A 27,188-nucleotide genomic window follows, 5' to 3' on the forward strand; every position below is an offset into this window, starting at 1 on the left:
TGTCAATACAAAGAAAAAAATGATTTCTTGATACAAAAACTTTTTAGCCGCCCAAAGAAAATTTTTACTTGACCCAATAAATTTTTTGCATTATGAATTAAAAAACAAAAATTTTCTTGGAACGATAAAAAATTTATTGCGCCACGAAATCCTTTTTTTCTGCACAGGAAAAAAAATTCTTGGTTCTCTAAAATATTTTTGAAAACTTTCTCACATAAAGTAGAAATCCCTGACCAAGACAAATTTACTTGGCTCAAGAAAATCTTGACTTGGTTCCCTCAAACGTTTGTCTTCCAAAATATTTTCTTGACGCAAGATAACATGTTTTTCTGTTAGACAAATTAATTTGTAACCTGATAATTTAATAAGAGACGTAATTTTTTTGATAAAAAATAAATGATAAGTTACATCGACCTATAATTATATTAAAAAATATTCTTTGTTTGAATAATACAATTGTATAGATAAGTACTAAGGTGTGTTGAGTACAGAACAACAATGAAGAATTGATATAAAATATGTAGAGCATTAATATTGATAAAATAAAATGGGATCAAGATGAGATGCTGTGAGGCAAATAAGGTAGACTGCGCATTACTAATGCAGATGAATTTAAATAGATCCCTAAAGTCACACGTTACACTTAGAGATCGTCTTGGATGGACGGACTAGACGGGCGTTATCGAGTTATACCAATAGATTGATACTTCCTATTCGGCAAGTAGCAATTCCCAAGTATACTTTTCTGTTCATAGAGTCGTATGTATATTATATAGCTCAGCATCTGCCAACTGGTCTGCATCTGGGCCAACCTGCTTGATACACCTCGTGCCACCTTAAGTACTTTGTATATCAAGTGTAGTATAGACGTATAGATCTTTATTTACATATACATAGTATATACCATACTGTGGAATAATTATTATCAAGTAGTTTTATAACGAGGCCTATACTGTCCCGTATTTTCTGTGCCAAAGAAAGTATCATCCTTCATCAAATGATGCGCTCATTTGTTGCTATACAGTCATTCTATTCGTCATTCACGGCATCTTTATATATTTTTATGTGTATATACATTACATTTGTAAATAATCGACTTAACTATTTGTTAAACTGATGTACTTGATGACTTGATACTAACGTATAGATGTTATTTAGCTGCATGCTGTTATTTATTTGAGTATATATTATATACTTATGTGTGAGCGTGTGTGCGGGTTTGATGACTGTGGGCTGTATAAATTTATGTATGTGTATTAATGTTATATATGTTGCTTGGGAAACTTCAATATACTTATCACGATGATTTTTATTATGACTAGAGTTGAGCTAACCCGTTAATACTTTGCATAAAAGAGCTTGAGGCTTTGAGGTGTACTGGCAGTTGGTCAAATTGTGGTTTCATAAAACAAATCCGTTGCTAATCGTCATTAGACATCAAATAAAAAAAAAATTTTTTTTTTTAAATTAGGGCAGGATTTTCACTTTTAAGTGGGTAAACTTAGAAATTATTCATTTACTATTTTTTAGTTGTTCTTTGATAAAACCGTAACTAAAATGACTTTTTCAGCTGAATTTTATTTATACTTAATTCAAGTATTCGAATTTTAATTACAAAAACAAAATTTTGTAAAATTTTCCATTCTCAAAAAAAAATTTTAATTGAAGACATTCTCCAAAATTTTTGTTCAGTAATTAAAAGTTAATTATTGTTTACTTAAAAAAAAAAAAAAACAATTAACTTCTTTTCATAAAAAAAAGAAACTTGTAATTAAAAAATTTTAAATTAAAACGAATACTTTATTCCTGAATAATAAAAAATCTTGTTACTGTTATTATAATAACTCCTTAAATCACCTTAAATGTACTATAAATAATTTTTCAAACAACATGTTATCTATCCCCAAGAGCAACGGAAGTAATTTCACGTTTAATATATAAAGCATTGAATATTTACCATAAATCTTGGTTATATTTTTAATATTTACAATAAACTAGCGTGGGTTTTAAAACCCAGACTTGCTTCTATAATAAATACATGCCTATATACCCACATATATGTGTAAAAATAAAATCTGGTTATATAGACCAAAGTCATTTATTAGCAGCCTCATCAATGACCAGCTTTCATTTAAATTTAAAAAGTATAAATTTTATCACTTGCATTGGCAACCGATCCTACAACTCGTCTTAGGTATTAAGTAAAGACGTTGTTGTCGTGCTTGTCTCTAACCACCGTTTACCACCAGGACTATTTTTCAGATAAAACCTTTATAAATTTAAAAAATAAATAAATAAAACCCTGGTTGTCGAGTTGATCCATGGGCATGCGATTGGCGGACTCGCTTGCTAACAATCTCGAAGTAGTTACACGCGATTTCTGGTTGGTTGGTAAGTAGGACTAGCGGGGATTCATAGGCAGGACTCCTCCTAGGAGAGATCACAGTTGTATTCCGACTTTCCTGGCCGCAACAGCCGCGTGTTTACATCAACAACGGGTTTATTGTTGAAGGCCGAGTCAGTATCTGTACCTTACAGTGGACGAAATTTTATAAAAACCTAATCCAGTTATTGATATTAAGTTTAACTAAAAATTTTTAATTATTAAAAATAATTCATCTCATATTCTTATACTTTTTTTTTATTTGCCTTTTATATATTTATTTATTTAAGTCAATAACCTTCTGGTGTGTTGTGTATTTTGTGCATGCCGTGTTAATAATTAATAAAGTTATCTTACATTTATTTTTTTACTTTCATTTCTTTGAAATTGGCAAACGTAATCGCGTGCGTGACTCGGACCGTAAACTAACAAGTGATTTTAAAAAATATAAATTGTAAGTAATAACAAAAAAAAATAATAATATTACTGATAAAATCCTACATTATTTTTATGACAATTAAAATTTAAAATAAAAAGGCATCAGAGCATCACCAAACGCCCTGTTACCTCCCATTGTTATGAGTTTTATTATTTCTCTGTAGTTTAAAAGCTTAAGTGATAGGTAATACGTGAGAGAAGCTATCGTCGAAAATATTTTAAGTAAAAATCGAAAATTATTTATCAAAAAAAAAAACAAATTTCGGTAGTAAAATTAGACCGCGTTTCGGTCTAATTAATAGGGCCCAAATGTGTGTCACTTTTCGATTGTTGATAAAACGTTAAACGTTAATTCGGGTACCGTGAAAATGTTAGGGCTATTTAAAGTTTACTTCCGTTACAACAACAGTGAGTTCATCGCACGCAATCAAATGCAGCGCCGGCGAACCTTGACCGTGGCCAAAGCCAAAGCCAAGCGCGTTTTACTCCAGTCAGCCAAGTCGCGTGTATATACAAATATATATACATGTATATATGTACTTGCACATTTATACATGTATACATACAAGTATAAGTACTTATATGTATATATATATATAGTAATAATAGTATATAGTGTTTGCAGCGTTCACCTTCAAGTCGCGCGCTCTCATTCCTCTGGAGCGTAACGAAAGTGCACGGGCAACCTGTCCCAGAGAGAGAATGATACGATTTTAATTTTTTACACGTTAAAAAAAATGTCCTTCAGAAAGGTTGTAATTTAATATCGATTATCTTTTTACTTATTTATTTTTATCATAAATAAATAGAGAAAGAAGATTATGGTAATAAGTAATGAATTCAAATTTACGATGTGATCTTTTTTTTTTTGACATGAGATAAAATAAAAGGTTGGGTCTGTCTCCAAATTTGGATGCTGTAGGATCTGTCATGTCATCTCAGGTCAAAAATATCGCGGCAATACCGTTAAGAATACGCGAGCATATCTCCTTAATACTTTCAATGCTCTTTCTTCTCTACTTAAATTAACTTCCTACCTCGTAACATTTAAATTTATTCAATTACTTTTTTATCTTACTGCTTTTTAAATTTTTAATGCAACGTTTTTTTACCCTACAAATTGTAACAAAGGATTGAGTTTTTGTATCTAAAAGTTATTCTATTAAAATTTTTGACTCTACGGTGAAATTTATGTTGTATTGAAATTAAATTAAATTAATTAGTTTGATGATAATTAGAGATAATATGGTAATATTGTTTTTTTTTCTTTTTTTATTTAAAATATAGAAGATGCAGTATGAATGGAACGACAGAAACGTATAACGTGAGATCAATTTGCATTATTCTCACAATAAGGAAGCCAACCGTTTAATTGTCACGTCACTTATTATTAACAATTATTTTAGTAAGTCAAAGTAAATTATTTATATGTGAAAAAATATTCTTCATACTTTTTTTTCCGTAAATATCTAATTAAATTTATTAGCAAAAAGAAAGTTTTTTAATTACTGTAACTTTTAGTCTCATCTATTTTAATTTGAATGACCGATCAGTTAAATTTAACTGCGTAGTAAAAAAATAAAATTTAATTTAACGATTCTACAGAAAAAAAATTTTTTTTTATGGAAATGTAATTAAGGTAAAAGCCTCGATATCCGCTCACTTTTCATCGGAGGGAGATTAAATTACTCAATATAAATTAATAAATAAAATGAAAAACAATATTTTTTTTTAAGTTTTAAGTATTAGAATAAAATTTTAGATTGAAGAATAATGTTGATAATTAATTATTATTAATTTTTTAATAAGGTCCTTGAGTGTACCCATAGTCGCTCACTAAAAGTTGTGATGTACCATTACTCGACCAACACATGGCCCTATAGTCGCTCAAAGACAATATCAATTAAACTACGATAAGTTTATTGCTTTGGAAAATAATTCAAAGTTATATTACTTTATTCTTTCATAGTATAAAATTTCATGAATTTCAAAAATATATTTAATAAAATATAGTTATAACAATTCTTAAAAAATTTGACGTAATCTAAATTTAATCTAACGAATGAACTTAAAGTAAAAAATGCCCAGCTGAGCGCGATTTTGAAAACAGTCATTTAATTTAAATTTATAATCTATTATAAAATTATTTGATACATCATATTTTAATATATTTCGATTCACAAATAATTATTTATCAATAATAATTTTTTTAGTTGAAATTTTTCTTTATAAAAATTATAAAAAACGCATTAGACAGTTAAAGTGAGCGACTAATGGTACTGAGCGGGTATAGGAGCTTTTACCTCACAACTGAAAAAATAAAATGATTGATGGATTTGAAGTAAATTACGTGATGTTAATTATAATTTATAGTACAATTTAGATGAATTGTAATGAGAAAATTATGAAAATAAAATGGATTGTAAATTCTGTTGTTACAGACACAAATACTGAACTATCGAATGGTGTGTGTTCAACACCAGCTGACTAATTGAGCATACCGAGCAGTCAAAGTGATTTATAGATACAATAATAATAATAATAATAACGATAAAAAAAAATAAAGCAAGTAAAAGAACAAGTTTATTTAATTCGCAATGAAATTGTCATTTCTGGTGATTATGGTATGCAGTGGCTGCTGTATGTCTTTACCATCAACAATAATTCCGACTTCCACCCGGAATTCTTCAAACTTGAGCAAGAAAACAACGTCTGTTGTAAATATCACAGCTTCTCCGTTAGCAACGCGTGTTAAAGCTTCAGAAAATGCCATTACCACGGACTCTATAAGCACCAGTAGCACCAGCATATCTGGAATCACTGGTGCCAGTACCAGCAATAGTAATAGCAATAGCAATAGTAATAATAATAATAATAACTACAGCAATAACAACAGCAGTAGCAGTAATAGTGCCGGTACGAGTACAATTGCTTATAAGAAAATTCAACTTGAACAAGTTGAAGTTACTTCACCCAGCCCGTTATCATCAAAAGAGACTCGTGAGTCACCGCCCAGCAAAATTCGACCGCAGATAAAACTTCATATAAATTACACCAGCGTCGGCGAGGTGAGAAGCTATTTATTATATTTTATTACAGATTTTTTTATATTATCCGCGTTATTATAAATATTTTTAAAATATTAAAATTTTGTTATTTTTATGAAAAGGTTTTTTTTTTTGGGTTCTTACGCTCAGGAATTTGAAAGAATTTTGATGAAATTCGATACGAAGATTAATTAAATAATTACTAACAGTGTTATTAGAAAATAGAGATACTTTATAAAAAAGAAAAAAAAGTAATTAATCAAAGTTTCCTTCTTAAAATCCATTACTCACAGTAATTATTTACACGAGAATAGTAATGTTTTTTCTCGTAAATGCAATACGGAAGTAATGATTAGTTCTCTCCTGAAACGTAACAATTAAATGTCATAATCTATTTCGTTCACTCTTGAATTTATCAAGGCTATTAATTATAAACATTTTACTTTCTTATTTTAACGGCATTGTTTTCATACCCATCATTAAATAAAATTTTACTTTTTTTTTTAAACACCAAAAATTTTTAACGTAAGAAATAAAAGTTAATTTTAAATTAAAAATCTTCAATATCTTTAAAATTAAAGTCTTCAGAAACGTAAATAGAGAAACAAAACTAAAAGTAAAAAATCTACTGGTTCTAGATTTTTGAAATGTTTCGCATACGTGTTCTTTTTTCAGCCGAAAATTGGAGGTCACTCCTAACTACCCCTTATTTATTTATTTATTTATTTAAGTGATGCATGAATTCCATAAATATATACTGATTCTAGGAAAACTCTTTCAAAGCCAATTGTACAAAATTACCCCTTGAGCAGTCAAATTACATAAATTTTTTATTTTTGTTGCGCGAAAAACGTTTCGTTCTTCAGGAACATCAGATACACAGAAAAAAAGAATTTCTTGACGCAAAAAATTTTTACTCGCCTCAAGAAAATTTTCCGCATTTCGAATTCAAAACAAAAATTTTTCTTGCGATAAAAATATTTTTTTTCTGTGTACAATAAAATGTCACGAAATTTTTCAGTAGCCATAAACCGTCTGGTTCGCCTGCACTAAAAAAAAATTTGACAAAAATAAAAATCCGTCTTTACGAGGTACAAGATAAGTACATACGATCGTGTATGAAATAAATCTCAGTCATTGTCTTTCTTTCTTTCTTTCTTTCTTCTTGTCCCGTGAAATAGTATCACACGTGAGAGTGCAGTGTATTATTTCAGTATGCACAAAGGAGGCCATGTTGTGGTACGAATCAATGCAACAAATACATGCATGCATCCACATCTACATATGTGTATTCTTCTATATACATAAATATATATAAACATGTATAGAGAAAGTTCTCTCTTCACTTGGAATTTTTTTATTCATCAATACAATCTCGTATTTATTACTCTCATGATTCACATGAGAGTTGCGCCAAATCCTACTTTACAATAAAAACTTTGTCTCGCGCGTACTTGACGTGCACTTCTGCATACTTTCTTTTATTTTTAAAATCCATGACATTTGCACTTGTCGTGATTAATTATCAGAGCTACTATTTATCTAGCTTATACGTACAAACATACATATATTTTCACCTTTTGAATACTTTATCATCATCTGCCGCTAATCTAATAGACTCCTAAAGTCAACATCAAACCAGATGATAAATGCAGGCAATTAAATAATTTTAAATTAATAATCATTATTAAGTATTAACTTTTTTTTTCATTTTTTGTTTTCAAATATAATTTCATTCTATGACTATGCGTGACTAGCTTTCGTGTCAATTCGTATTGGATGCTGATGAAGACACGATATCTCATCCATGTATATCTTATCTTATATTTTATATATAGATATACATATGAATGTTTGCGTATAATACATATAAAGAGAGTAGGACCCAGTTTCACGAGGGCTTAGGAGAATGTACGGCTAACTGCTTCAGAACTCGTTAAAAACAAACTGCATGAGTTCAAGTTGACCTCGAAAGTAAGAACGATCACTTTACTAGATCAGTAACCGAGATGAAACTCTTGGTAAGATTTAACGTTTTATATTAAAGTTAAATTTAAATATTACTATACAAACAATTTAAAAGTTTAAAAAGTTAATTTTACTTGATAATAGCTTCTTTATAAAATAAATCTACAGTGAAGAAATATTAAATCCAATATTTATTTATAAAGATGATTGATTATAAAAGAGAAAAAAGAAGTAATGATTAAAATAGTTGTAGGTGAATGTACTTGCCCAAGAGTCATTAACGCTTCGTGGTGGCCTTAATGACCCTAGAGCCTAGAGGAGAGCCTTTATATTCTTTGTTCTATCTTTATATCCACTTCCGTATTTCATATACTAGTAAAACATTTATGAACAAAATGTAATAGTATTTCTTTAATTCAAGTTGGTGATTTGATCTCGTAATTATTAACTGGTTATATATATAAATGTAAAATAAAAGAGATTAAAAGTTAATTTGTCGTAATTTAAACTTGAATGACAAAGGACAAAAAATAACATTAAGAATTAATGATTTTAAAAAAATATAAAATAATATTTTTAACCGAAAGTTTCGCACCATTAACGAACCAGACTTTTAATGCTCGAGTAAATTTTATATTTTAATAAAAAACTATTATTACGGCGTCAAAGAATGCTACTTTGATACTTTACGCTAGAAATTACAGTAAGAAAAAATTTATAATAGAATAGAATAGACCAGAAAAGAATAAAATAAAATAAAAGATGAAATAAAGAAAAATGAATGTAACTAATTATAGGGCGGTTATAAGTTTTAGTTTCACGACCACATTGATGAGATAGCTAACGAAAGAAATATTTTTCTATGTCACCGAGTTTGTGCGACCGAAACGGTCTCGCTTAACTGACTTCCTCGTATCCACCCACTTGATTTTTATTCAACCATTCAACAGTTTTTATTTTCTTATTTTCTCACCCAGTAGCTTGGAATTTTTATCCTCAACCGTTTATTATCGTCATCCGTCAATTTAAATCAACACTAAGCATCCATTACGTCACGTCATTTATCCGGTGATTTAAATCGTTAATAATTTATCGCAAATTTAAAATTACCGCGCATTTTATTTTTCGCTATCGCGCAATCGAAACTAGTGCCAGTGCGCATTGAAAAAAAGCGGGGGGTTCCCTTGACTTTGAACTTTGAATACAATGGTATTGTGCACTAGAATAGTTAAAATATTCCGATAATTTAAAAGAAAACAACTTATTTAACAAAACAAACATAATTTTCTACAACTCATAAATAATAGATAATAGTAAGTTTTGAAATCACGAGAGGTATAGAAAATTTTCTAGGTTAACACGAGGTTAACAATGATTATTCTCGAGCGAGCTAACAAAATAAGACGAATGCAAATATAAATAGCAGTTATTAAGTAACCGTCAGCACAGATTATTAGTCTTGGCATCAGCTACAGGTAACAACAGAAGCTGCTCTGTAAATTACACGTTAAACCCTTGTTCCTTGACTCTTGCGTATCGTTAATAAAAAAATAACAAAGTAAAAAAATAAAATATTAAAAAGCTCAAGGCTCGAGGCAGGATGGTAGTTTGTAGAATTGGAATTTCTCAGTACAAGTCACGATTTTTGTCTGTTACGCTTAATGATTGCGGTAGGAAGAGTTGCTTGTATGCGGTTTATCTGCAGCCGTTCACTGTGTTGTTTCACAAACATCATTATCAAGAATATTACTTGTACACGATGTCTGTACAGCTTATGGCACGCTTAACTCTTTATTATTATTATCATCATCATCATCATCATCATTATTATTTTAGCATCTCTGACAAATCTGATATACCCTCATTTACTATTCTCATTAAATCAAACCCATTCATTATTAATCATTATTCATTCATTATTATTCATCTTTATTATTCCATCCTTTATGAATTTTTATATGTATATTTATACATTGTTTCTTTTGCACACATCAAGCGCGAACGCACTGCGTGCCTTAAGATCGAAATTATTATTGACTAATTCACTCACGTTTAATCATCTCTACACTTTTTTGATTACATTAAAATGGGTTAGATTGTATACTAGTACAAAAATTATTTATTGAGGAATAATTTCGACCCGGTATCAAGTCGATTCATTATTCCACTGATTTAAAATGACCCGGGAAAAAAAGTTTAGATCTGCATTTTGTCTATATCTGCCCAGATCAAATTAGATCTGTTCAGATCTAAACAGGCTAATTTTTAGGGAGAAAGTTATATTAGCCTAGATCTACTTCGATCTGAACAGATCAAATCAGATCTCTTCATACTCATTCATACATAAAATTTGATCAGACCTGATCGAATATGATCTAGGCAGATCTAAACTTTTTTTCCCGGGTAAATTCTTTTTGTTTAATTGTAATTAATAAGAAACTTGAAACCGGTAATTCATTAAAAATTAAGCTGCTATTTTTTATTTTTATTGTCATTATTTTTTCTTTTTTTTCCTCCACTAGCTACTGGCAGCAGCACTAATGTGACAGTAGGATTAAAAAATAAAAAGCGGCATTTATGAAAAAAAAGCGGAATATTTAAAAAAAATTTTAAATAATAAAAATTAAACAGAAAGAAAAAACTAAAAAAATATAATGAATAAGTTAAAAGTTGAATCATAATTAATAATTAAAAAAAATTTATAATCAAAGTAATATCAAAAAAATAAAATATCAATAATTATCATGAGCGATCGAGGTGTGCACTTTTAGATTTTCCAACGTTTTTTTTTTTTTTGTCGTAGACTGGAGTACGATTGCCAGAAGGTGCAAGCGCTGCACTCGCCAAGCCAACAAAATATCACTATTATCCACATAATCAGCATATTTATTTATTACCAGAATGTGCTGTTCAACAAGTGTGTAATGCAGTTTATGTTAGATTGAATTTTACTCAGCCATTATGTGCTTGTCCGAGCAGATATCGCGATCCTTGTAGTGCATCGCTCGATGCCGATGATCACCATACTACGGAACTGGTTACTGATCCACATACCAGAGTAAGTTCCAGTTATATCTTTTATAATTTTTATTCATTACGTTTATTACCTTTTATTTCCTATATTATCAGTCCATTTAATTTAAATATAGATTTAATATCTATATAGATATGCTAAATAACACTTATTCTACATGCTCCCAATTCTATATATTTTACTGTATTTTTTTTCTTTATTATTAATGTTTATTTCTATTTATCATATATTATTAGGCATTGACATTAGTTAAGACATGTGAACCAGTTGCTGAAATGCGAGAATGTAGAATGCCAAGAGACTGGTCATTACTTGCATTACAAAATGTAAGAACTGGAAAATCGCATTACCTAGTTATCTGTAAATGCCCAGAAACAAATATCCTAGGTATGCTTTTATCATTCTGTTTTATAATTTTACTTTTTTTATACTTCCTAACAATTGGTATTCTTATTATTATTATTTTTAACTGATAATAACAATAATAATTATACGGTATTGTTTTATAGAGGGTCCTATGAGTCACGATCAGCCTACATACGCTAGTGTTCCGGGTATACGGGTCTTCGGAATGATGTGCGTCCAAGGAGCCAGAAAAGGACGCCCGTTAAGACAGACACGTAATCTTCTTGGTATAATTATCATATTTATATATACTTATTATGAATACACAGTTAGAAATTTTGTGTTAACTTCAACACAAAACGTGTGTTGCAAACGTTCTACACAAATTTTTGTGTTAATAAAAGACACTGTTTGTGTTGATCTTTAACACAAATTTTATGTTAAATAATTGAACACAAAATCTGTTATTTTTATAGAAAATTTTTTTAAATTTAACAAACTTTTCGTGTCAAGGGGTAACGTTAACTGATTTTCAATTCAATTTAATTCAGGGAAAAATACTGGAAACCTAAAATCGAAAGTCGGTAGCGTTTTTTCAAACCTTAACAGTGGGTTAACAATTTCGAATTTTCTAAAATTCCGATTCATCTCCAAGAAAAATTGTTTTAAAATTATCATTTTCTCTACCAGTTCCGTTTATTCTTCTGAGTGTGAGAAAGAGGTCTGGTGGCGTTTCCCCTTAAGAGCATTCTCAGAGTGCCCCCCTCCCCACTTTTTAAAAATTTTAAATGACTTTCAACTGTCATGAGCGTATGAAAATTTCATCACTTAATTAAAAAAAATTAAATCATTAATTGAAAAAAGGGCAACGTAGTCGTAATTTGTCTGAGATTTAAAAAAAAAATTACTCACAATTGACATCAATTAGAAGTTGCACGAAATTTATTGAATAAAACAAAATTTTAGCCCATAAAATTTTTAAATGCTAATTACAAAATTGACATTAAGATTTTACTGAAATTTATATTTCAAATTTCGTTTGACTCCCAATTGATATCAACTGTAAGTAATTTTTTTAAAATCTACATCTCTTTCAATTGATGCTTTAATTTTTTTTTTTTAATAATTGATAAAATTTTGATACGCTTATGACAGTCGAAATTGAAAATTTTTTTAAAGTTAGGGTACGGTCTAAAATGGCTTTAAAATTAATTAATAAATATGAGCACATAATCTAACCAAAAGTATACTGATCTACCCTAAGTACAACTTATAATTTAGCGAAGAATTAGTTCGATTTTCTGTGATGTGATTTTTCTAAAAAACGGTGCTCTGAATTATCCTTCCGTAGAATGAGAATAAAAAAATCATTGAACCTGATCATAAAAATATGAAAGTTATTTTTGATTATATTTAATTGTAAGTCAATTATAATCCAAGCTTGGTTATATTAATGAAGAAAAGCACGGGAGTGTTTTGCTAAACAAGTCAAATTTTGTGTTAATTTTCGAAGAACACAAGAAATGTATCACATTCTAGATTTTCCAATCATTTAACATAAAAAATCTGTTAAAGTAAAATAACACAAGCGGTTTGTGTCGAATTAACAGATTTCTGTGTTGAAAATCAGCATAAAAAATTTAACCAAATAATTTTTTAACACAAATACACAAAATTTCTAACCGCGCATTTAATATTATAAATAAATATATTCTAGTTTGCGGATATAAATTGATACTAACGATTACTATGCTCCGTAGTACTGATATAACTTAACATATTATTGTACCGTTTGCCTGTGTTTATAGGAATGATTTCTATCAACATGAGAATCATTCCCATGTTATTAGGGATTATCCTCACAATCACTTCTTACTCCAAGTTGATACTTCCTTAGTTATTTCAATAATTTTTTATCCTATATCACTGCAATTCCCTATAGTAATTGTTACTATGTCTTCTCTCTATTACACGTTTTATAGAAAATGAATAAAACATTCAATTGACCCTGAGCCTGTAGGCCAACTGTACAACTTCCTATTATTTTAAAATTCAATATTAAAGTTCTTTGAACTTAAAAAAATTATTATTTATAATTTAAAATTTTCCAAACGCGGCATCATATTGCACGACTCGTTCGTGCTTTACGATCGAAAAATTTTTTTTCGCCTCACTTCGGTAACTAATCAATTATTTTTGTAATTAATTATTATTTATTTTTCAGGCATAGAAACGGGGGAAGATTATTTTGAAAATGATAAATTGACATTCCCATGGCATAGAGTACCGGAATTAATGAAATCTGCAGACTGGAATTGACAATCGTGATTTTAATATAAAAAAAAAACGTATACCAATTTATCGCAATTGATATTTATCGTAATATAAATTCATTATTTTATTTATTATCCCGCTATCATCAATTTTTTTTTTTTTTGTGTCATTTCTCAATATTTTTTATTCGCTATATATCAATAACTTTTTAGACGCGCCAATACTCCAGTATAACAATCATATTTATAAGTTATTATTATTATTAATTACTATTATTATTACTACTATTTTTGTGTAAATAAATTAAAACGATTAGTGATAAACTACATCGTAAAAAAAAACCAATTCGATTAAATTCGGTAGCAAATTATAAAATGTTGTAATAAACATAAAAAAAATTTATATATAAAATAAAGTGATAAAATAAAAAATTTAAACAACTGGTTTGACGTTTTTAAAGCGGTTATTAAATCCACTTTTATTTAGTGAGTGTTAATAAAATGATGATTAAACTTACCAAGAACATCGTGGTCGACCAATACGCTGCATGAGTACATCGGTGTCATTAGTCGAGGTCGTCGCATGCTGAGAGCACGACGACAGGCTTCTTTGAATGCTGATATTAATTGACCACTCAAGTAACTTTGACTTTGACTATTACTATGGTCACTGTAACCAGTAATTATAATAATAAAAATAAATAAAATTATACATATAAATTCTTTATGTGCCCTTACTTAATAATAATTACTTTTTTAAAAAACTATCGTACCTTTCAGTTTCTTTTTTCACTTTCTGTTTACTTTGACCGGACTCACTGTAATTAAGAATAATTAATTTTCTTTTAAAAATTAACTCACATTTACATTTTAATTACTACGCAACACTGAAAAATAATTATTATTTTTTTAAAACTGAAAAAATACCTTTCTGTCTCTTCGTTAACTTTTTTGTTGTTTTGATCACTAGGTTCACTAAAAAAAAATTTACCGAGTAATAATTATAGTCACGTATTAAAATATTTTTAAAAAATAATCCTAAAATTAGCAGACAATTAAAAATTTTCGGATTTTTTTTTCCACGAATTAATTACGAAAAAGAAAAACTAAAAATATGCACATGTAGAAAATTAAAAAAGCTACAGGCGAAATTTTTGTTTTTACAATTTATCGTTTTTAAAAGAAATTCAAAAATTATTAAACGTCGGCTAACTTCAGTATCATAAATAAAAATAATAATAATAATTACCTTTCAATGTCTTTCGTAACTTTTTCCCATTTCTTGATAATAAAACAGACACCTCTCATTGGTTCTTCGCATAAAGGCCCAGCAATTGTTGCTAATTGGAATCCATTAATAATACTATTGTCATACCTTAAAAAATAAAAAATACATCAGTAAAAAATCATCACCAATTAATTATTTATCATAAATGAAATAAAAACTCACAAAGCACGAAAATCATTAGCCGATTGATTCTGTCTGATCCAAAACGGCATTCTTTTGTAATCAGTAGCATTGATAAGTATATTAGGCCCGCATTTTTGAGGTCCAAATGACCAGATGTTATTGACACTTTCCAACTTATTCTCTCTAAGAGCCTCCTCAAGTTCTTTTCTAAATACCTCGACCTTTGAACTACTTATGGGAGACGTGTCATCGAGTGTCAGATTGTTAAAAGAATTGGCAAGGGATTCTGATTTAACCATTCGTTCCCAATGTAAGTCAAGTTGTTTTATCAAGTCACGATTATCATCCAGCAGCTTAGTAACACTTTCCGGTAGCGGTTTGGCATCAATCTCAATAATATATTTATCATTCCCCATCGAGTATTCAATGAAAACAGGCTTGTCTTTAATTTTGTTCTCGATAGTTTCGTTTACCATATCAACAATCGGTGGTGGCACGACAGTCTCACGGAATGGAATAATCGGTTCCGAGACTTTTATATCAACTTCCGGGTATCTTAACTTAAGATCATCAAGACACCGTTCCAAATGTACTTCACCAGCAGTATTGAGGACAAGTTCTCCATTTTCCTGAATGTGAACGACAGCACAGCAGTCAGCTTGAGTCAATAACTTAAGACCATTAATTAGTTTATTGAGGTCGGACGAATTTTCTGGTTTTAAAGCAACTCTTAGAATTGGCACCGTCAGCGACGTCAGTTCAGTAAACGAAGGACACATCATTGTTGATGACAAAGTCGCGGTTTTAAAAACATGATCTTCTAGCCCACCGATTCCTACAACATTACCAGCTGTAACTTGATCAATACTCTCCAATTCACGGCCCATCATTATGTACAATCTAGTAACTGTGACTTTGGTCACATACCATCCTGACTTTAATTCTTTCAATGATTTACCCGGTTCTATTGACTCTCCATTATTTTTCCTTTCAATTACAAACTCAGGATTATGTTTCGGACCTAGTACAAATAATTCACTACCTATTTTAATTATACCTGAATATACACGAGCAAATCCAATAAGAACTTCACTGTCAGTATTATCAATTTCTTCTTTATTATTTGAATCTGTTTCATGAGTTTCATTAACCTTTGGTACTGATTCTTGATCACGTTTTTCTGATTCTTGATCACGTTTATCTGATTCTTGATCACGTTTCTCAGATTCTTTTATCGCATGTCTCTGTCTTATTATTTCACGCCTTCGTTCCAATTCTTCAGCAGTCAGTGGCTTTGTTCTAAATTCTGGAAGCATTTTTTTATCAACTGAAAACATTTTAGATACAAAAACAATAACAGGCGCTTCAGGTGAAGTGCTGCAATCTAAAAATGCTTTCTCCAGTACCCGAGTTTCTTCAGGAAGTGCTTTAAATTCTTTATGGCCACTCATCAACCGTCTGATTTTTTCACTCGGTAACTGATGAGGTGCTGGTACATTATCACAAACCATATTTATACAAGCACGTGACAGCGGTAACCACAAAGAAGCTATCGTTTGAAGCAGTACCTTAAAATCAGTAACTCTCAAATCTCGTGGTGTTAATTTAATATTTAATTTATCAACCATACAAACCATTTTTTCTCTATCCTTATTAATAAGAACCGTTTCGTAGAGTGTCCACAAGCTCTCCAAAATCAGTGATACAAATAACGGTTTCTTAGCTTTCTCCTGTGCGCCTTTCATGATCCTCTTTGTCTTCATGTTCAAATAATAATTACCCCACAATGTTTTCATTAAAACTCGCTGACTAAATCCAAGTTTCTCCGAATATATTTTAGCAAATTCTTCAATTCCAAATCCCCATCCGTCAATAGCACTTGCAAATAATACATTACCACGTTCAGGAGAAAAATATAAATTTGAATCATCAGTTTCTTCAAGTGCCGACTGCCAATCAGTAACTGGACGCTGGATTGAATTATTGTCAGACGTACTGTCATTTATACTATCATTAGATTCAACTTTTTCTTCACGTTCCATCATATCACTGGCAAAAAGATCACCCACTACTGCATTTACTTGCTCCAGTACTTGGGTAAGACGGATATAAGCGTCCAGAGGAGCCAATTTTGTCTCGGTAATCAAACGATCTATTTTATTTAGTACCAGAATTGGCTTGAGACCCTCGACGTACGTCATAGACAAGGCACTTCGGGTTTGTGGACATACTCCTTCAATGACGTCGATCAATACGACAGCTCCATCACACAGACGTACAGCTGTCGACACTTCTGATGAAAAATCAACGTGTCCTGGTGAATCTATAATATTTAATAAATATTCATTATTATTATACGTATGGTAGAGTGCTATTGAACTAGACTTCATAGTTATCCCGCGCTGCTGTTCATCATGACGACTGTCCAAGTAACGCAGCTTGCCAGCAAGCTTTGATGATATTATCCCATTGCTTGCTACTAATGAATCTGCTAATGTCGTCTTCCCATGATCTACATGAGCTAGTATACAAATATTTCTTATGGATTCGGGTTTTTTCTGAAGCTGTATCAGCTTATCTAAATCAACGATCCTCATTTTATATATTTATTATTTTATTTAGACTATCTAAGTATGATAAATAAAAAATAAACTAGGATTTTAAAAAACTTGCAGTATGTAATTTATAAAATTAATTTAAATAATAAATTAATGAATATTTAAATTATAACCAGTACTATTTTACTCTTAAAAGTCTCCACTGTAAATAATGTTCTCTAAATTTTTGAATAATGTTATTTTTTGATAAGGTAACAGACATTTCACATTGACACACCATTCCGAATTATTTTATTTTGTTTTCTAGTTGATTTCACAGCAACTAGAAAATTTTTACTATCTGACGTTTTATTTTTTGAATATTAATTTTATTTATTTTATAATTTTTCTTTATTTTTATTTTCGGAACTTTAATTTATGTAAACACTAGACTTTGAGAGGTTAGATTTTATCTAATTTCGACCACATGTTTAGTAAAAAAGTTGTCTGAAAGAAATTTTAATTGCCGACTAGAGTTAAAACATTTTAGTCGGGTCGGTTATCCTGAAACCTGCAGCACTTCATCAAAAGATTTATATGAAAATATATGAAAATGATCCTGGTTGCAATTTTTTTTTGTCACCTACCATTTTTTTTAAATAAAAAATCTTCGACTCTTTTAAAGCAGCCGAATGTATGAGTGTGAATGTAACTGACAATAAGGAATTTTTTAAATTTTTGAATAAATAAATAAATAAAATGTGAGTAGAATGAAAATCGAAAAATGCGTACTTAGGGCCAGTTTTTCAAACCGAGTTTATTTTTATCCGGGTTTTAATTAATATTGCTAGTATATCTATATATTAATAATATATAGATATACCAGCAATGAAAATTAAAACCCGGATAAAAATAAACTCGGTTTGAAAAACTGGCCCTTAGATAATTCAAAAATAAGTGCGCACAATCTTTGAGAACGTTCGATGGATAGACTTATTCAGCTGACAACAAGGAATGTATCAGAAATATTATTTACTACACTGTAAAAAATCACCGGGGTAAGTCCAAACGGTGTAGGTGTTAAAATTATCGGTGTTAAATTTACCCCCGAAATCGGTGTGAAAATAACGCCGCCACCGGTGTAAATATTCTAAACCGGTGTTAAAATAACGCCGCTGCCGGTGTAGATATTCTTTACCGGTGTTAAAATATTTTACTTTGGGAATATTTTTACTTACTCGATCACTATACTTGTTAAAAAATGATATTCTTTATTAATTTTCATAAAGAACTGACATTTTTCGTGTTTTATAATCTTTCAAGTTAATACTCCAAGCGGACGCAATTTACCCCGCTTTTACACCGGTTTTACTCCGGTTACCCCGATTTAACACCGGTATTTTTAACACCGGTGTATTACTCCTCCTACACCGGTGCAATTTCATTTTTACACCGGGCGGAGTTAAAACGAGTCCATTTTTAACACCGCTCTTCTTACAGTGTAGGAATGTGAATCAATTTAGGTCATATTAATTTTGTTTTACATAAATTTAAAGTTAAATGGATATAGATTAAAAGTAAAACAAAAAAAATTATCGACGGATCTTTATTGTTTTAATTTTTGTACAATACTGCGATATGCTTACAATAACAGATGACAATCAACTATATGGCTATAATTTAAATTTATAACATCACTATGTCAATACTCTCTAAAATATCTACATCTGAGGTTATCAACAGACGTTTAAAAATTAAAGTTTTCATCTGGAAATATATTTTCACTCCTCAAAATCGAGATCTCTTGAATACTGGTAACGTGCCCGTCATTTACCTATAAAAGTTCATTTATAAATTTATAATCATGATATTCACTTTAAAAAACTACTCGCAGTGTAATTTATAACGAAATGTCATGTGTTATGAAAGTGCGAAAAATTTGGAACAACTTACTATATTATTTTAATTTAAATTTAAAAATAATCCATTCATAATCAACAGCTTTCAATATTAATAAATAATTATCAAGACGGACTTATTACAATCACAATCATATCACTAATAGTATCTGTCTTATTATAAAATCACTGAAAGAACACGGCATGTTCGAGAATGCGAAGCCAGAAAGGAATGGTTTCAGGCAAGATGCATCATACGTTCTGTCCGAATTCAGAAGATAAAAATCGAAGAAGAATAAATTTTTAATCTATAAATTTTAACATCGAAGATTCCTTTGAAGATAATTTATAGGTCAGCTAAAGAAAGATATCAATGAATTTTAGTCTAGTTTAAAAATTCTCTTTATTTCTGATTAGGTTGGATACAAAAAGCTGTTAGTTTTGCTGTTATCTTATTTAAGACTTTTACAAAAATTAATATATGTTTCGTTTATATTTAATTTTATACTTGTAGTTTGTACTTTTTATTTGTGGAAAATTTTGAAAAAAACCACCTTATCATTTATGATAATGAATTAACTAAGTATGGAATATATAAATTCTGAAATAAATATTCTATCAAGGACACTACAAGCGGCTGGGCGCCATCTCGCGGCGAACATCGAACTAATCCCGCTGCCACTGCCTAGCATTGGTGACTTCTCTCTCTTACATATATATCTTTTCTCCCAAGAAATTTTTCTCTTGGTTTAAGGTTTAAGCAACTTTTTTTTCTCGGTTGGAGCATACAAAGATTCTTACGTTAAAAGAATAGTACTTGTACCGAAAAATTTTATTTTTTTGTAATAAACAAAACAAAAAAAAAAAAAACAATTTTATAAAAAACTAACACGGTCTTCTTCAAAAAAAATTTCTCTTATATTAAGAAATAAAAACTCTTGGCACAAGAAAAAATTTTTCGATTTAAGCATAAAAAAAATTTTAATTATTCTCATATTATAAAAAGTTCTCTCAATATTAACAATTTATTAACAATTTAAAATTTATGTACCCGGTGGTAACAAGTCCTGATTTAATTATATAGATTTCTTATTGAAATTTTACAGAAATTCTTGAGTTTAAAATTATCTTTTTGATTTATTAAAAAGACTTGCGTTCGGTAAGTAAGACAGTCAATCTGTATCATTGAGATTTCGGTGATTGATTATCTCTGTATCATTGAGAATTTGGATATTTGGGTTATTAATTATTATTATTACTTGCGCAGTAAATTTAAATATTTGAAAAACAAATTATTAGAAATTGGAGAAAATTAAAAATCATACGTCAAAATAAAATTGCGGCAGAATATGATAGAAAAATATTTAAAAAAAAAAAAAAAAACACGTGAGTGTTTGAACAAACCTTGGTGGAGAAATAATATGCAGAAGGGTGTCCTAATACACTTGGAGATTTTAATTAAATTGCTCCAAGTGCATTGCAGCTAAAAAAACGTCACTTAACTGCTATTTCCCACCAGACGATGCCAGATGATTTTGCTCAGGAACTTGAGTTACCAGCATTAGGAATTCACAACACTTTACACTAGCACTGAACACTCAACTCTTAACTACACCACGGACACTTTGTACAATTTAAATTTTACAAACACTGGACATTTTAATTAAATAATTACTGTGAGCTATAAATTTTATGGATTATTCCGCAAATTAACTGCAATACTGTGTTTTAATTTAAATGTGAAGAAGAATCTGGACTACTACTGCCGTGGTCAATGATACTGACTGTTGCTATTGGACCGTCAGTTGCACAATTCATTCTCCCACCCCCACTATAGCAAACATTTGAACGTTGTTCACAGCAACGCGCAGTAGCGCCATCTTGGCGCGAAATTTAAAAATTAAAATTTAATAATTTCATTAAAAGTTATTTGTGTCAATCATTATAGTAATTATACTGAAAAGTATACTTGAAATTTTTTATTTTCATTAATAATTCATCAACTATTCTTGTTACTTGCGCGGTAAATTTAAATATTCGAAAAATAACTCATCAGAAATGGGAGAAAAATTAAAAATTGTGAATCAAAATAAAATGGCAGCAGAATACGATAGAAATATTTAAAATATTAAAAAAAAAACACGCAAGTGTTTCGCGCAAAAATCGTGCTGCTACTATGCTTTTATTCAACTCCATTACTTTAATTAATTAATTTATTTATTTATTCAAAATTTATAAAATTGTCTCATGGCAACACTCACTCTCATAAAAAGTTTTAAAAATGGCGCTAACGGAATATTCTTTCTTTCTTCTTCTGTTCCTCATCTCGATAACAACGAAAATATAAATAAGTTTTTGGTTATGAGTCATGAAATAAAAAATATATAAAAAAAAAAAAACAATAAAATAAAACGACAAATGACAACACAATAAAAGACAACGAGCTAGAGGTTAGAATTATCAATTAACAATTTACGTTGTAAAATAATAACTGAAGACTTTTGTGTTGGAGATTTAATAAAATAATTAAATCGAGGTGATTTATTTGAAAATTTTTTTTTGTTTATTTTTATAAGAACTTATTTATTATTGACAATAATAAAATATATTATTAAAAAAAACACCATGGAGGAAGATCTTATATCCCAATTCATGGATGTAACTAGTGTTGATCGTGAAAGAGCAGAATTCTATCTAGCCTCGTCAGCTTGGCAGTTAGAGGTGAGACAGCATTTATGAAATACCAACATCAATTATTATTATTATTTTTTAAAATTATTTATTCATGAAAGATAGAATTTTTATTTATTATTTTACGCACGGTATTTCATGTTCTTTATTAGTCTCATTTCTAACTTTACGTACACCAATAATATATAAATAACAATAACAATACTTGTAATAATAATAACTATTATTATCATTATTATAATAATTATTATTATTATAATTACCAATAATAAAATTAATTAATAAAAAAAAAAATTAGGTCGCCTTAACAAACTTCTACGAGTACGGAGACCAAGGACCCATTGAAGAAGAGCCAGTTTTGGACCACGTAATAAACCAGTTTACAGAAGCGTTATCTAAGCCAGAAGTTGAAGAGTCAAGTGCTATGGAGCCATCAAAGCCTTCATCGAGTAAATCCAAACAAAATTCTAAAATAAAAACACTAGCGTCTCTGCAAGATAAAGACAGTAGTTCTGATGAAGAAGGCCAGGCATTTTATGCTGGTGGTTCTGAACACAGTGGCCAGCAAATACTAGGACCGAATAAGAAAAAAAATGACATCATCAGTGATATGTTCAAATCATGTCAGGATCAATCGATTCCTGTTGATGAGAGAGCAGGCTCCCAGCAACAGAGACCTAGTACTTTTAGTGGAACTGGTTATAAATTAGGTCAAACTAGTAGTGATACTGAAGGTATATTTTATTTAATGACACGTAATTATATTTGCAATCATGTATAATTAATTGATTATTGTAATACTGAAGTTGGTCAACGTCTAGTAATTTTTTATTTTTTTATAATCGATAAGTTATAAAAAAAAACATCTAAAAAATTATATCTATGCATACTTTTAGTTTTTTTTTTTTTTTTTTTTTTTTTTTTTTTTTTTTTTTTTTTTTTTATTGATTTGTTAGAAAAAAAATCCGGGAATTGTTAATGGTCCGCTAACTTCAGGATCATTGATTATTTATTTTGTCTTTTAGTTATTCCTGGTGCATCGAGTCAACGTCCATCAGACGCTGGAGTAATTACATTAAAGCTTTGGCGTGAAGGATTTACAATAAATGACAGTGAGTTACGTCCCTACAATGAGCCTCAGAACCGCGAATTTATGGAAACTATTAAACGAGGAGAAATACCAATGGAATTACGCCAGGAAGTTCAAGGTACTGAAGTACGTCTTGATCTTGAAGATCATCATCATGAAGATTATGTGCCTCAAAAGACTAAAGTTAAAGCATTCGCCGGACGTGGGCATATGCTGGGAAGGTAATTTTTCATTATTTTATTAGTAAGGTAAAAATCTCTATACCCGCTCAGTACCATTAGTCGCTCACTTTAATTGTTTAAAGTTAAAAAATTTCAAGTAAAAAAATTATTATTGATACATAATTATTTGTGAATTTAAATTTATTAAAATATAATGTATCAAATTATTTTATAATAGATTATAAATTTAAATTAAGTGACTGTTTTCAAAATCGCGCTCAGCCGGGCATTTTTCACTTTAACGTTCATTCGTTAGATTAAATTTAGGTTACGTCAAATTTTTTAAGAATTTTTATAACTATATCTTATTAAATATATTTTTGAAATTCATGAAATTTTATACTATGAAAGAATAAAGTAATATAATTTATGAATTATTTTCCAAATCAATAAACTTATTATAGTTTAATTGATATTGTCTTTGAGCAACAATAGGGCCATTGTTGATCGAGTAATGGTACATCACAACTTTTAGTGAGCGATTACGGGTACACCCAAGGACCTTATTTAAAAAATTAATAATAATTAATTATCAACATTATTCTTCAAACTACAATTTTATTCTAATACTTAAAACTTAAAAAAATAACTATAAAAAAAAATATGGTTTCTCATTTAATTTATTAATTTATATAGAGTAATTTAATCTCACTCCAATGAAGAGTGAGCGGGTATAGGGGCTTTTACCTTAATTACATTCCCATAAAAAAAAATTTATGTCTAATTTTATATTTAGCCCATCACCAGCAACTGTTGGAATGACAATGCCGACAGACCCCGCAGACCAGTCTGCCAATGAATCTTTAGCCCGTACACAGCTCAATGTAGACACCAACAATCCAGTTACAACAATTCAAATAAGACTAGCCGATGGTCAAAATATCCGTGAGCAGTTCAATCTCACTCACACTGTCGGCGACATAAGACGTTTCATTACAACGATGCGGCCACAGTACGCAGCTCAAGACTTTACTCTGTCCACCACTTATCCCACTAAAGAGTTGACTGAAGACAAAAAGACTATCGAAGAAGCTGGTCTTAAAAATTCAGCAATCATGCAGCGTCTAAAGTAGACAATTAACTATTTAAGTACTTGCTTATTTTTGAATATTTTTTTTTCAATTATCTTTTCACTATTCACCAAGTAAAATTTATAAAAAAAAATCAAAGCAATTCAAATAAAAGTCTGTACTTTGAACAATAGAGTTTAATAATAATTCAAGCATACAAAAAATCTTACAATTATTGTTTATTTTAAAATCCTAATGTCTTGTGCTTACGACTTGTACTAGAAAAATTTTTGTGCATTGTCATGAAGCTTAAGAATTTTATTTTAAAGATTAAGGGCATTTTCCGACAGTGCCTCGAATTTAAAAAAAAAAATTCAATGACTCAAAGCCGAGTTTTTTTAAATAAATAAGACGTACAGATGTTGGTCCTAGAACTCATATAAAATTTGGGTTCTTTTTCTCTTCTTAAAAAAGTAATTTCAATTGAAAAATTGTTTAGGTGACTTAGTAGCAATATAATTTTTGTCGTTACTTGCGTCAAGTCTTTTAAGCAGATATTTTTTCGGTGACAAATTTTAGATTATTTTGTCAACATTTTGGTGTCTTATCGATAGGTCAAAAAACAGCCTCAAAACTGTTATCTTATAGATGTCACGAAGCCAAGTGTTTTACTTGAGTAAAAAACGGACTGAGATATAGATTTAAAAAAAAATTTACTTACGGTTTTTGTTAATTAGAAGTTAAACAAAATTAGGTAAATAAATCATAGCCTACAAATTTTTTTAAATTCGAATTATAAAACTGACATGAATATTTAACTGAAATTTATTTACCAACTTTCGTTTAGCTCCTAATTGATGTTAATTGTAAGTAATTTTTTTTTAAATCTCTCTGCGAAATTGTAATCACGCTGTCCTTTCAATTAATACTTCAATTTCTTTTTAATTAATTACCAAAATTTTAATAACGTTATGACATATGAAAGTCATTGAATATTTTTAAAAAGTGTAGAAGATATTGTCTGAGAATGCCCTTAATTATTGAATAAAATTATTTAATTATGGCTGAACAATTTACCAGTAATGTAATACTGAAATATTTGTGTACTCGGCATTGACTCAGCGAATCTCAAAACGCCATTACTTATTTGCCGTCTATCATTAGTATTGCACTTCTGATAGCGATTAATAATCATCAACTCATCCATATCCTGCTGCGTAACGTCATTACTAGAAATATGATCAAGCTTATAAATAAATAACGGTTCATTTTTATCAGCGGTTCGTAGTCTACGTGTCGTACGTAATATCACAGGAGTAGGTGAATTTACCGAGTCACTATCAGCGTAATCAGTACAAAATATTACGGCATTAACACGAAACTTGTCATCTATTTTACCATTTACTTTATTTAAATCTGACAGCACATGTTCTACGGAGGTATGATACTTGAGATTAACATACTCGTCCCAAGCTAGAGTTACCGCCAAATTAGCACGCGTGTACGTGCGATACAGGCAATCAGCTTCTATTAAATTTCTCATAACACGTCTGGGTACTTGTGCGTAAGGAAAATTCCACGAGGTCGTCGTGTAAGTGAAGTTCCATTGAACATTTGAGAACATGGACATCTTTTTGACCGCCTCATTGAAGGCATGAGGAATCCCGTAGTCATAAACAATAAAATTATCCCACCCAATGTAGTCATGGAAAGCCAGGAAACTTATCATGTCAATATGTTTCAACGGTTTTGATACCGGCGGCGCTACGCAGATGATGGTCTTCGTTTTATTATGATTTAAACTAGTATCCAGTGTCTGGACTTGAATAATTGGCTTATTGTCATTATTTTTGAGCTTATCGTCAAATATTTCCACACCAACAACATCTTTGTCATTCACCTTTTCATATTTACAAGTAAATAAAAATCCATTGTAGTCCTGATCATTATTGTCTACAAAATCATCATTATTACCAAGATCCTGACGGTTCTCATCAATTTTCTGTACAATCAACTTGCCGTCAACGAACTCCAGCTGGTCGTCAAACAGAACACGACAGTAATAATTATTACCAGATCTTTTACCGAATCCAATAGCTTTTATTTCTCCTTCGTCGTAACTATAAGCTGAGTATATATAAAAATCATCAGAAATACGTTGCCAGGAAGAAGACTGATAATATCTGTCAGTAATGTGTATACTGTTGGTGCAATTAAATGAATTTTTCTGAGGTGTTCCAAAGTAATTGAACACTTGGAGTACAAAACGTAATTTATTGTACTCATGTCTGTAAAATAGCAGAGCTATCAAACTTACTGCTGCTGTAAGAGCTAGAGCTGCCTGATAATACTTTCTCATTTTTTGTTTATTTAAATTTCCCGATGGATTATGAACAGTCGATTGATGTTTTTGATTGTAAGCGACAGTGCGCACTTTCATAATATTATTTTTTTTATGTTCTAGTTGATTCTTTAATTTATTTTAACCTGGACAAATATTCGGAATTAATTAAAATAAATTTAGTTTAAATAATTATTTTTAAATTTACTTACTTGTCTAGATCATTTTTGCTCCCATTTTTTTTACTGTTGACTAACAACTGGACATTCACTTTACATCTGATATAATATAAATATATAAATATATAGACACCACCCTAAGCACTTGGATCAATAAACAGAGGTTATGTTTTGATGTTAATTCAAGTTGATGACAGTTTTTTTTTTATCAACAAATATATCAAAACACAGAAATATGTAAAATGTTTAAATAAATTCGAAAATTATTCATTTAAAATTTTTAAAAATTATGATACTGAAGTTATCTGACGTTTAATAATTT

General features: G+C 29.7%; 4 protein-coding genes across 8 annotated transcripts in view; 2 read left to right on the plus strand and 2 right to left on the minus strand.

Annotated features, from left to right (window-relative positions):
- LOC130667107 (elongation factor-like GTPase 1) overlaps positions 1-17,920 on the minus strand; it is a 34,667-nt gene extending 16,747 nt beyond the window's left edge. The window contains exons 1-5 of the mRNA XM_057468570.1: positions 14,939-17,920; positions 14,738-14,863; positions 14,416-14,463; positions 14,262-14,306; positions 14,007-14,158 (exon numbers count right to left, since the gene is read on the minus strand). Of these exons, the coding sequence (XP_057324553.1) occupies positions 14,007-14,158; positions 14,262-14,306; positions 14,416-14,463; positions 14,738-14,863; positions 14,939-17,496 (2,929 nt within the window). The 5' untranslated portion in view covers positions 17,497-17,920. The remainder of the gene's footprint in view (positions 1-14,006; positions 14,159-14,261; positions 14,307-14,415; positions 14,464-14,737; positions 14,864-14,938) is intronic.
- On the plus strand, positions 2,395-13,576 carry LOC130667118 (uncharacterized). Of its 3 annotated transcripts, none has more exons than XM_057468604.1 (7): positions 2,395-2,517; positions 4,109-4,226; positions 5,263-5,889; positions 10,640-10,894; positions 11,107-11,257; positions 11,380-11,502; positions 13,440-13,576. In XM_057468604.1, exons 3-7 carry the CDS (start codon positions 5,419-5,421, stop codon positions 13,532-13,534), a joined length of 1,095 nt encoding a protein of 364 aa, XP_057324587.1. In that variant the 5' UTR covers positions 2,395-2,517; positions 4,109-4,226; positions 5,263-5,418; the 3' UTR covers positions 13,535-13,576. The 3 variants fall into 3 exon arrangements, with proteins under 3 accessions (XP_057324587.1, XP_057324581.1, XP_057324595.1); XM_057468598.1 differs by having other exon boundaries at positions 2,442-2,837; XM_057468612.1 differs by lacking the exon at positions 4,109-4,226 and having other exon boundaries at positions 2,442-2,837.
- Positions 17,921-21,632: 3,712 nt separating the features above from the next.
- Positions 21,633-24,578, plus strand: LOC130667188 (NSFL1 cofactor p47). Of its 3 annotated transcripts, none has more exons than XM_057468692.1 (4): positions 21,633-21,784; positions 22,324-22,759; positions 23,051-23,336; positions 24,073-24,578. In XM_057468692.1, exons 2-4 carry the CDS (start codon positions 22,450-22,452, stop codon positions 24,407-24,409), a joined length of 933 nt encoding a protein of 310 aa, XP_057324675.1. In that variant the 5' UTR covers positions 21,633-21,784; positions 22,324-22,449; the 3' UTR covers positions 24,410-24,578. The 3 variants fall into 3 exon arrangements, with proteins under 3 accessions (XP_057324675.1, XP_057324664.1, XP_057324669.1); XM_057468681.1 differs by having other exon boundaries at positions 21,661-22,055; XM_057468686.1 differs by having other exon boundaries at positions 21,666-21,870.
- On the minus strand, positions 24,526-27,155 carry LOC130667180 (uncharacterized). The gene is made up of 2 exons (XM_057468674.1): positions 26,900-27,155; positions 24,526-26,833 (listed from the first exon to the last, which is right to left on the minus strand). The coding sequence occupies exon 2, from the start codon at positions 26,784-26,786 to the stop codon at positions 25,401-25,403; it is 1,386 nt and encodes a 461-aa protein (XP_057324657.1). The 5' UTR covers positions 26,787-26,833; positions 26,900-27,155; the 3' UTR covers positions 24,526-25,400.
- Positions 27,156-27,188: the final 33 nt, after the last annotated feature.

The sequence above is a fragment of the Microplitis mediator genome, chromosome 1, assembly GCF_029852145.1.
Source record: "Microplitis mediator isolate UGA2020A chromosome 1, iyMicMedi2.1, whole genome shotgun sequence".
NCBI lineage: Eukaryota > Metazoa > Arthropoda > Insecta > Hymenoptera > Braconidae > Microplitis > Microplitis mediator.

Excerpts from the sequence above, each read along its gene's own strand:
- LOC130667118 (XM_057468604.1), top strand. The coding sequence starts at position 5,419 with ATGAAATTGTCATTTCTGGTGATTATGGTATGCAGTGGCTGCTGTATG. Across the intron at positions 10,895-11,106 it reads TTACTGATCCACATACCAGA|GCATTGACATTAGTTAAGAC; the intron begins GTAAGTTCCAGT and ends ATATATTATTAG. Across the intron at positions 11,258-11,379 it reads CCCAGAAACAAATATCCTAG|AGGGTCCTATGAGTCACGAT; the intron begins GTATGCTTTTAT and ends ATTGTTTTATAG.
- LOC130667188 (XM_057468681.1), top strand. The coding sequence starts at position 21,960 with ATGGAGGAAGATCTTATATCCCAATTCATGGATGTAACTAGTGTTGAT. Across the intron at positions 22,760-23,050 it reads AACTAGTAGTGATACTGAAG|TTATTCCTGGTGCATCGAGT; the intron begins GTATATTTTATT and ends TTTGTCTTTTAG. Across the intron at positions 23,337-24,072 it reads CGTGGGCATATGCTGGGAAG|CCCATCACCAGCAACTGTTG; the intron begins GTAATTTTTCAT and ends TTTTATATTTAG.
- LOC130667180 (XM_057468674.1), bottom strand. The coding sequence starts at position 26,786 with ATGAAAGTGCGCACTGTCGCTTACAATCAAAAACATCAATCGACTGTT.